The sequence below is a fragment of the Crinia signifera genome, chromosome 11 (assembly GCF_055691185.1).
Source record: "Crinia signifera chromosome 11, ASM5569118v1, whole genome shotgun sequence".
Taxonomy (NCBI): domain Eukaryota; kingdom Metazoa; phylum Chordata; class Amphibia; order Anura; family Myobatrachidae; genus Crinia; species Crinia signifera.
Window position 1 is genome coordinate 28,049,447 of NC_139227.1, and position 11,650 is coordinate 28,061,096.

At 45.5% G+C, this 11,650-nt stretch overlaps 1 protein-coding gene across 1 annotated transcript; it reads left to right on the forward strand.

The window, feature by feature from the left end:
* Positions 1–595: 595 nt before the first annotated feature.
* CHST4 (carbohydrate sulfotransferase 4) lies at positions 596–11,399 on the forward strand. Its single transcript, XM_083163720.1, has 2 exons — positions 596–747; positions 9,380–11,399. The coding sequence occupies exon 2, from the start codon at positions 9,394–9,396 to the stop codon at positions 10,528–10,530; it is 1,137 nt and encodes a 378-aa protein (XP_083019846.1). The 5' UTR covers positions 596–747; positions 9,380–9,393; the 3' UTR covers positions 10,531–11,399.
* Positions 11,400–11,650: the final 251 nt, after the last annotated feature.

An 11,650-nucleotide genomic window follows, 5' to 3' on the forward strand; every position in this document is an offset into this window, starting at 1 on the left:
TTTAAGGGTGCAGGGACAGGGCTCTGATAGGAGCCCGTCCCTGCGAAGCCCTAACCCGGAAGCCGGGAGGTCAGCGCATGCGCGGTTATGCGCTAACCCCCGCCGACCCCTCTTACTGCACTGCTCTGCTTGGGCAGTGCGAAGTGTAGCCATAGGCTACAATGGGCTATCGCCATATCAGAATGGCGATAGCCCAGGGGTGTGATGCCGGGCTGCCCGATGTTGATACATCGGGCAGCGTCGCATCCCCCATAGAAACCTATGCGGGATGAGGCCGGCGGGGCTGCAGGGATGATCGCAGCAGGGATCTCCGATTCCTGCTGCGGTCCCCCTTTGATACAATTAGGAGATACTTAATATTTGCGGCTAAACCCCGAAAACGTGCGTTTTCGGGGATTTAGCCGCAAATATGGTTTGATAAATGGGCCCCTTAGTCTTTTCACCTTTCTGTACTGCAGATAATAAACTGAGGTTATTAGCTAACTGCTATTCTTTACAGTAAGAGAGGAAGGGACGGGCACCACTCCTAAATTATACCAGCTATAAAATGCCAAGCCCACAACAAGAAGGTGGGATCTGTTCACAGGCACTAATATTACCAGGTCATAGAGAAAAAGGTGCAGACAGAGCTGACAGCATAACATAGACAAAAACCAGGAATAACAAGGATAATTAACAACAGAAATAAACGGAATCATTAAGTACAGAGCGTGAAGACCTTGTCTTTAAAGATCTGACTGTCAAAAGGTAAGACTCTATTATATTGCGGTAGCACATGTTCCAAACTAATGGCTATACAGAAAGTCTTCCCAAACTTTACAAAAATAAATTGTGTTTATGCAAAAAACAATAACGTGTTTATATAAACTTTACAAAAATTATCTGTATTCATTGTATTGGTATAAAAAACAAACAAACAAGATAATAAAATAAATAATCCAAACCTCCCCCCCCCCCCCCCCCCCCCCCTCCCAAAAAAAAGACAGGCATGTAAATGTACTTTTAGGATTTACAATACCATAGCCCCAGGGGTGTAATGAAACATTGTAAATAAAAATTGTGCCTGTATTAGTAAATGAATGTGATTTATATTGAAATGATTTACAGCATAAAGGGAATCTTTTTAAAAGAGATTCCAATAGATTATTTTTGGGGCTAAAGCAAGTTTCCTTTGATCGTAATATTACAGGTTATGATGTACTTAAAAAAATCTATATTTTAATTGCACTTAAGTAAAAAACTGACATTATCATGTGTCGTTTTCAATATATTTAAAGCATGAAGAATTATTTATTTTAGAAGTGTTTGGTGTTTGTAATATTAGGGATAGGTCTTAGCGAGAAAAGGAAAATTGTAAAGGATCATTTTTTTTTTAATAGAATTACACTGATTCTTATTTTTTATATAATGTTTTGTTGGTATGATGAAGGTAGGTCAATGTCTGTCGGTCAATGTCTGTCTGTCTTATTTAATCTATGTATCTCTCTATCTATCCATTTTATGTAATCTATTTTATTTAATCTATCTGTAAATTAAGGATGAAGCCTTATTATTGTTTGCATGTTGGGACAAGGTCACCATAAATGATCTCTGTATCCCAAGTCCCTCTGAATCATATATTTGGATTATATAGTCTGGGGGTAGTGCTGCGCTCAATCTTTGGATAGTGGTATCGGTGGGAGAAGGTAGAAAAATTACCTCCTTGAAGAAGGCAATTAGCTGAAACGCGTTGGAGGGAGATCCGTACACACCAGCAAGAAGCAAGCAGCAGAGTGTCATCATCCCCCACCGCAAATTAGAACAGCGAACGGAACACCGCAGCCGGCAGCCAATCGAGCAGAGAGGACCGCCAGCGTGGAGAGGGTGAGTAGGAGTCGGAGAGAACTGTGAGGCAGGAGGTCCCCCCGGGCGGTCAAGCGAGGCGGTGTCGACGGCGGCGAACAGCTGGCCCAAACACCGCACCCCGCTGCCCTTAGTCACCGCAGCGAACGAGAGAGAGCGGCGTGTGAAGTACTGAGTGCCACAGCACTCATACATCGCTGCCGCTGTCCCGCAAGCAGCGGTCCAGACACCGGCACCCTAAGCTGCACCAGTCCCCCCCCCCTCCGAAAACCCGCTGAAATATCATCACGCTCCAAAGGGGTACCCGAAGACTTGTCACCTTGCAAATCCAGACTATTGTTTGACGGGACGCCGCAAACATAGTATAGACAAATAACTGAGACGATTTATACTGCTATTTGTGCAGTTCTATTGACATTTGGGACTTTGAGACTTGTTTCATGCATACAGACTGGGAGATATTTGCTACAGATTTTGCACAGTGACCGACAACTAGTGCATTTTTTGAGTAATAAGACCACAGTACTGCATGCCTGTAATTTTTCCATACCCAATATTTTAAGTAAAATCTGTTAGATTAAACATTGTGTCAGATCCATTCATTTGGAGTTCAGATCCATCTGAATTACACCCACTTTCTAGATTTCCCACCCATTTATTTATCCATTTAAATATCACTCATTAATAATTTTTCTACCTTCTCCCACCGATACCACTATCCAAAGATTGAGCGCAGCACTACCCCCAGACTATAGAATTTAATCCTTGGGATACAGTCAGATCCCACAGTGCGTTTGCAGCTCATCATCCTGACTTTTTCTGTGCGTAGGTATAACCAAAAATTTGTATATATTTGGATTATGACGGACTGCTTAATTTTTCTGGTGTCCAATACCAAAAATGTATAACAATTGGCATCCTCTATCCATTGAGCCTAATCTTTGACGTTTTTAAATTGTTGAATAAATCACATGTTTTCCATAGGGGTATGGATCATAGCTATCCTATGATCCATACCCCTATGGAAAACATGTGATTTATTCAACAATTTAAAAACGTCAAAGATTAGGCTCAATGGAAGCATTATGTCGACATGCAGGAATGTCGACGTGGGTTAGGTCGACAGGGTCATTAGGTCGACACAAGCATTAGGTCGACATGGGGAAGGTCAACAGTCAAAAGGTCGACATTGGGTTTTTCACTTTTTTTTGTCCCGAATGTCGACATCCACGCCCTAGTGCGAACACGCAGGGGACCGATTGAATCTGAATAACCCCCACTGTGTGCGCTGATCCTGCTTCCTTAATGTATTGTACTGGCGATGTGCGGTAAATGATAGGGGCGCTTTGTCTATATTGATGCTGCGTTCTAAAAAATAGCATGCTGATATGCAGGACGTTGTGTCTTCCGACATCTGCAGCTATCGATGTAGACAACTGCAGGTTTTGTTGTTCCCTACCTCCACAGCAGGGGCAGCGCTATCCCTGACTGTTGTGGCCACCGGCTCTGGGCTACATGTGAGATCTATCTAGCAAGAGTAGCGAGATCTTTCACATGCGCCCTGGAGCCGATACACTATGTGCTCTAGACCTAACATTTTATAGAATGTACTAGATCACGGGTGTCAAACACAAGGCCCACGGGCCAAATCCGGCCCGCCAGACCTCGTCATGTGGCCCGCGCGAGGAGATAGCACGCAGGGCAGTGTGTCCCAGCTCCTGCCTAGGCCACCTCCTCTCACCCACCCCACCGCGGCCGCCTTACCTGTTCCTCCACTGTCGGCGGCCATGTTCCTGTAGGCACATATGTATGCGGCATATGTATGCGGCTACAGAAACATGGCCGCCGGCCTCCACGGCTACGTGGAGGAGGGCCCGGCCGCCTGTTCCCTCTGATGCCCGGCAGTGACAGACACTGGGTGGGGACGTCATGATGATGACACCGCCCGCTCATGCGTCTGTAGAGAAGTAGGAGCAGGCAGGGAAGCTGGACCGGGAGTCGGGGACAGTGTGGCCGCAGCAAGCAGTGAAGAAAAGCTGGAAGCCGCAGCAGCTGCAGGACAGACGGAGAAGCAGTAAGTGAGGATGAGGATCACACTCACAATAAAAATATATATATGTCTGCTGTTTCCTGAGGTGTCCCCATGTATAATAATAATAATGCCATGACACCACCGGCTGCTCCTCCTGTATAATCATTTATGTGTCATGGCATTACTTTTATTATATTATACAGGGGGAGCAGTCTGTGGTGTCATGGCATTATTATTATACAGGGGGAGCAGCCTGTGGTGTCATGGCATTCATTTTATATTATACAGGGGGAGCAGCCTGTGGTGTCATGGCATTCATTTTATATTATACAGGGGGAGCAACCTGTGGTGTCATGGCATTATAATTATACAGGGGGACCTACAGATACAACCGGCCCTTTGAGGGTGACCAAACTGCTGATGCGGCCCCCGATGAATTTGAGTTTGACACCCCTGCACTAGATAAATGATTCCTAGAAGCTGATTGGTTACTATGTGCATATGCTTGTCTACTACTTGTCCACTCTTTGGAAAGTTTGATACATTTCTCCCCAAAGCTACATTTATTGTTCATGGTTTGTGCCTGGATGCAAGTCAATAAACCAGATAACATACGAGGCACAGTGCTCTGTTAGCTCAGCTATAAAAGACCATATGGCAGCACAGATAAAAGCTATATAAATGCCACACCCTTAGTGTTCCTGGTGGTGAATAGGGACATGGTCATTGGGTCACCAGCATTTTGGTCGACAGTCATTAGGTCTAGGTCGACATGCAGGAAGGTTGACATGAGCCTAGGTCGACATGGGTTAGGTCGGCAGGGTCATTAGGTCGACATGGCTTAGGTCGACAGTCAAAATGTCGACATGGGTTTTTTCACCTTTTTTTTTGAGCCGACATGTGCCGACAGGCGGTATTTCATGCCATACCATCCACTAGGGCGTGGTAGGAGAATACAATAGCGTGCCGTGTGTAGTGAGGCACCGTGCCCGAAGCATGGCGAGTGCAGCAAGCCATGCGAGAGGACATGGTGCTATGTTTCAGTGTCCATGTCGACTGTGTCGACGTTCGGGACAAAAAATGTGAAAAAACCCATGTCAACCTTTTGATTGTTGACCTACCCCCATGTCGACCTAATGACCCTGCCGACCTAATGACCCTGTCGACCTAACCCATGTTGACCTAGACTCATGTCGACATTCCTGCATGTTGACCTAATGGTGTATACCTAATGATCCATACCCGGTGAATACAACCTGTTCTGAATCACATAAAGTGACACCCATGTGTAGAAAAAATGCAATAAAAAAAAAATGAAAAATACACATTTAGGGGTGGATTGGGCCACTGGGAGCATGGGACTGTTCCCAATGGAATAGCACAAGGTCGAGCCTCATGCTCCAGTAAGTCAGTGGATTACCACAGCCTCCAGAACCCCACTGCCCAGAGCACAGCTCTGATAGGCTAGGGTTCCAAGATTCTGTGCATGTGGTGCTTTGTGGTGTCAGAGGTTACGCTCCCATCTGACAGGAACCATTACAAGTGATGGCTCGCCCTTCACACACTGCACCATGAAACGCCATTGGGAAGCTTGTGAGATAGCATTGGTCACAAAGTAGCGAAGATGCACCTGATTGGCAGCCTAACATGTCAATCATAGGACCTCCATAATCTACAGCCAGGGGAGAATCGTGAATGGCTGAGTGGAGCTGTCAATCAAAAGATGGAGATGGGACCAGAAAACATTTCTATAATAAATAAGGAGTTACATTATTTAAATATGCATGTCCCTTTTGTAGTTACTTTATACAGCAGGAATACATCATTATGGGCCTGATAATAAGCAGTTGTACCCAGTGAAGCAATGTTTTTCATTTTAACACACATCAGAGTTGCACCACGCCTGTGTTCAGGGCCTTATGGTGCCCATCCACTAGTGCAATGTTCCATCGCATCCGATCGCATCTGAGGTGCTTTTTCCTCGCACCTGATGTCGCACATCGGGTGCTGGAACCGGGGTGGGGGGCAGCAGATTGGGGGCGGTAGCTGTCAGTGGTCAGCCGGGCAGGCAGCGTAGTCAGCAGGGCTGGCGGTGGGCGACAGAAATTGAAACAAAATTTCAAAAGACTGCACGGCCCTCTGATTGGCTGCGAGAGCTCTCTGCCCTCTGATTGGCTAAAAGAGCTATCATAGCCAATCAGAGGCCTCACATTTTGTTTCTTCTTACCAGTACGCTGTCTAATTATACTATCACCATTCAGTTATTGGCTACAGTAATCATTACCTTTGCATATGCTTGTGATACCACAGCCTTCTATCTGTATCAGTTACTGCTTACTCAGATACACATCATTTGTTCTGTAATTAGTTATATCATTGTGGTACAGTAACCATGGCAACTGTCTGAACACCTCTTTTTAGTCAATGAGTCTTTTGCCATTGTTCTGTGCCCTGATCCATCAGTGGCTGATATCACAGGTCATTGAGCTCATAATTTGGATTCCAGGCGCCTGTATACCACACAGTGTTGCGCTGGTGTAATAAATAACAAGTAGTCATTGAAAGAGTACAGAACTCCATAACAGGCGCATACTATGGATCAAACAAACGACTTTTCATTAGTAAAAGTGCCAAGTACAAAGAGCTAATTAGTAGTGTTGGAATTAAGGTGTGTGCAGGTGCGTTGGTGGGGTAGAAGGTACGTGCACACCAGCAAAATGTCCCAACACTGTGACAGCACAGGATGATTTATTGTAAATACAGGTACAGAAATACTCACTGCGACACACTGGTTAGCTAGTCGGCACAAGAAATAGGTTGACATGGCTAAGGTCTACAGGGTCGGACGGTCAACATAAGCATTCGGCCGACAATGGGAAGGTTGACTTTTTTGGCTGACTTGTGCCAATAGGCAGTATTTCATACCCTACCATCCACTAGGGCAGTGGTCGCCAACCGTTGCTGGTAGCTCGCGGTAGTGATCCGGAGGGCTTGACCACTCTGCAGCCGCCCATCCTTCCATTGCCAGACGCCCGACCATTGCCCGCTGCAAGCGCTGCTTCCCTTCCGAGGGTAGGAGAGCGCATCGCTCGTCTCTACTTCCCCTCACTGTATCCCGGTGACTGGGTCATCAGCCATTCAGAGCTCGCGGGCCGGCAGCCAATCAGGAGCCGGCCCGCGAGCTTTGATTAGCTGACGGCCCAGTCACAGGGAAGTGAGGGGAAGGAGAGATGTGCTGTGCTGTGCTCCCCTCAGAAGAAAAGCGTCGGAGGCAGAGGAGAAGAAGATGGAGACAGACAGACATCCAATCAACCAGCAGGGGGAAACCGGATTCTCCTCTCCCCGGCAGCAGCAGGAGCAACAATTGTGAGTTGTGCTGCTGCTGGGATATTGGGGGCATATGTGTTTCTGGCACCGTGGGGGCATACCTGGCACCGTCGGGGAATACCTGGCTCCGTGGGGACATACCTGGCACTGTGGGGACATAGCTGGCACCGTGGAAGCATATGTGTATGTGGCATTATTGGGGACATATGTGTATCTGGCCCTATTGGGGGCATATGTGTATCTGGCACATTGGGGACATATGTGTATCTGGCACTATTGGGGACATATGTGTATCTGGCACTGTTGGGGACATATGTGTAGCTGGCACTATTGGGGACATATGTGTATCTGGCACTATTGGGGACATATGTGCATCTGGAACTATTGGGGGCATATATGTATCTGGCACTATTGGGGCATATAGAAGAAAAAAATATATATATCCCGCGCTTGAGTTTAACTGCACACTACCACTGATTAAAAAATATTTATTAATTATACAGATATCATGACATAATTAATGAGCATTCTCATGACCATCAAACAAAGTTAAAATATTAAAAAACAATATTGGTGATGAATGGGTTCTATTAGAGGCTTGAATTTGATCAAGATCAAGGTAAGGATGCTTACTCCTAGGGCACTTTCATAGATCGTAAGCTTGCAGCAGGGCCCTCCTACCTCCATGTCAGTCTATTGTACTTGTTACCCAGTTTGTCTTATCACTGTCTACTTTTGTAAAGCGCAACGAAATCTGCTGTGCTATATAAGAAACTGTGGTACTTGTGTAGTTTCACGGCGCCAGCATGGCGCCGTGCTACTTCCGGGTTCTACGCTCGCCACAAACTATGTTAAAAAAAGTAACTTAACTCCATGCCAACATGGATAGTTCATACCCCCACTATCCATGTTGGCATGGAGTAGATTTCAAATAGCGTGGTGAGCGTAGCGAGCCACCGAGCCCGCAGCGTGGGCGAGCAAAGCGAGCCCCGCAAGGGGACTCAGAGGCACGTGAAACTACACAAGTACCGAAACTGTAAATAAATAAATAAATACAGCAGCCAATTAGTAGCACATCACTGTAGGAAATTGGTATGAACTAGCTGCAGCTAGGTTGTTTGGTTTGTCCAGCTATAACTAAACAAAATGAGCCTGTTTTCAGTGTGGAAGGACCTGGTGTCCCACTTACAACAGTAGTATTAACACAGTTCTTACAGCCAGTAATCACAGTGGGGCAGTTGTACTAAGCGTGGTGGAGTGATAAAGTGGTGGGTGATAATGCACCAGCCAATCAGCTCATAACTGTTCAATTACAAGTTGGATTTGAAAAAATGACAGTTATGAGCCAACTACTGCTCTATCACTTTACACTTTTATCACTATTTCTTAACCTACTGAGCTCAAGCTCCGCTTCATCAACAGTGTGCATGTAACAGTGAGTACGGTGGTACCTGCTATCTATCAATTAAACAACATTCCTGGTTAAGTAACTGGGTTGTTCATCGCTTGAGTAATCTGCTGGTGAGTGCCGACATAACCTTGCAATATCAATGCCTTTCCTGAATGCACAGTGTTTACTTCTATAAATAATGACGGCATACGGTCACTAGGTCAACACTATTTAGATTGACATGCATTGAGTCGACCACTGAAAGTCAACAGGGCTTAAGTCGACACCTGAAATAGGTCAACATGGCTAAGGTTTACACAAGCATTAGGTCGACAATGGGAAGGTCAACAGTCAAAAGGTCAAGGTGAGTTTTTCACGTTTTTTTTGAGTCAACATGTACCGACCGGCAGTATGTCATGCCCAATCATCCACTACGGAGTGGTGGGAGAATAAAATATTGTTCCAAGTGCAGGGTGGCACCATGCCCGAAGCATAGACAGTGCAGCGACAATGTCGACATTCGGGACAAAAAAAAAACATAAAAAAAATTTTTTGACTGTCTACCTTCCCGTTGTCGACGTAATGCTTGTGTTGACCTTCCTATTTCAGGTGTCCACCTAAGCCCTGTCGACCTTCAGTTGACCCAATGACCCATACCCATAACGATTACTTCCTTTCAACCAGAAGATGTCAGTGTTGCCGTTTCTCTCTTTGAACATTTTAACGATGACAAAAATCAGTCACTTCGATATGAAATTTTAATGTTTTATTCATGTTTTTTTTCCCAGGTTTTCCAAAGAGTATGTTAAAGATCGGTAAATTCAAAGTGACTACATTGCTCCTGTTGACAACACAGACATTGGGATTCATTTGCTTAATGTGGCAATGGCATCATAATCCGCCCCCTCCTGCAAATCCACCCAATCGGATACACATACTCATCCTGTCTACCTGGAGATCGGGGTCTTCTTTTACAGGTCAACTCTTCAGCCAGCACCCAGATGTCTTCTACCTGATGGAACCCGCCTGGCATGTGTGGAGGGCAATGAAAGAGAACAGCGCTAAAGTCTTGCACATGGCAGTGCGAGATCTGGTCCGTTGTGTCTTTTTATGCGACATGTCAGTATTTGATGCATATATGCCCCAAAAACGCCTAATATCATCTTTGTTTCAATGGGAGACTAGTCGGGCCTTATGTTCCCCTCCTGCCTGTAATGCCTTTAACCGGAGCGATATCATACCGCAAGGGACCTGCAAGAAGCTTTGTCATGGAAATGCATTTGACGCTGTTGAACAGACATGCAAAACGTACAGTCACATTGTGCAGAAAGAGGTGAGGTTCTTCGATTTAAAAGTGCTCTATCCTCTGCTCCAAGACCCGACTCTAAATCTCAAAATCGTCCACTTGGTGCGGGATCCACGCGCTGTGTTTCAGTCCCGGAGGAAGACGTCTGCGCAGCTGTTCCAAGACAATAACATCCTTATAGGTGTGGATAATAACAAGGAGCAGGATGGACCTTATGAATTGATCAAAAAGATTTGCGAAAGTCAAGTCCAGATGTATCAACTTGCCACCAATAGCAGCTCCAGCAGACTCCTTAACCGCTACATGATGGTGCGTTACGAAGACATCGTCAAGAAGCCGATTGAAAAGGCTAGTCGTATGTTTAGATTTGGAAAGCTTAAGTTTACCCCCGAACTTAAGAAGTGGATCCACAATTTAACTCACGGGAAAGGGCATGGAAATAACTTTATCATCTCCTCCAGGGACGCGGTAAATGTCTCCAAGGCATGGCGCAACTCTCTACAGTTCGAAACTGTTCTAAGAATACAAGACATTTGTAAAGAGGCAATGGCCATGTTTGGTTATCGACTTCTTAGAACTGAAAGTGAGCAAAAATACTTAGATTTAGATTTATTACATTCTATTTCAGATTGAGATAAGACCAGGGATATATATATATGGAATGTAAAATACTCAAAAAGACATACCGTATATACTCGAGTATAAGTCGACCCGAATATAAGCCGAGGCACCTAATTTTACCACAAAAAACTGGGAAAACGTATTGACTCAAGTGGGACCCTCACTCGAGTATAAGCCGAGGGGGGCTTTTTCAGCATAAAAAAATGTTCTGAAAAAGTAGGCTTATACTCGAGTATATAAGGTATTCTTCCCGGAGCATCTACTGTATGCTGTTCTCAGAACGATGTTGTGTATTGTTCCCTTAGTTACTACCACTAGGTATAGTTCCAGGAGTTTCTACTACTACTGCATATAGGGGGTAATTCAGACCCTCTTACTAAGCTGCATATATTCGCTCCCAAGTGAACAGATTAGCGCCGCCCCGCCGAACACATGCTCATCTCGCCACCCGAATCTCTGCGCTGCGATGTGAATGGGTGTGAACGCTTATACATACGTATCCGTGTTACTTTATTTGCTATGGCACTCCGTCAAGTGAAAAATTCGCGAAAAGGTGTTTGCCCCGGGCAGGGGCAAATACAGGATTTGCAAGGGGGAGTTTCCAAAGAGGGGTGCAGAGACGCATGGGGTTGAGACTGAGGTGAATCAGTATATACATGGTCCATTAAGTGTAAATAGATACAAAAATCGCATTGTTGGTGCCGTTTAGCTACATGCTCGTTGCCAGGGGTTCCATGCTCGTTGCCAGGGAGGATTACATGCTTGTTGCCAAGGGGATTACATGCTTATTGCCATAGGGGGTTACATGCTCATTACCATAGGGAGTTTACATGCTCATTGCCCAGGGGGAGTTAAATGCTCATTGCCCATGGGGAGTTAAATGTTTTTATTGTGGGGAGAAGCAGTGCCACAGAGGCGCTGAGTCTCTGACAGCATTAGAGACCCTGCACCCCTCCAGAAATGGCCACCGACACTAGAGATGCAAGAGTACCTCTAGCGCGTCTACTCTGTCAGAGACACTGCACCTACACGGTGCCCCTCCCCCAGCTTATTAACGTGTTCAAAAATTGCCGTTATAGTGCTGCGGCACTGACGTCATAATACTGCGTTATTCTGTTTAAAATCATTTAAA

Coding starts and splice junctions, on each gene's coding strand:
- CHST4 (XM_083163720.1), top strand. CDS start 9,394: ATGTTAAAGATCGGTAAATTCAAAGTGACTACATTGCTCCTGTTGACA.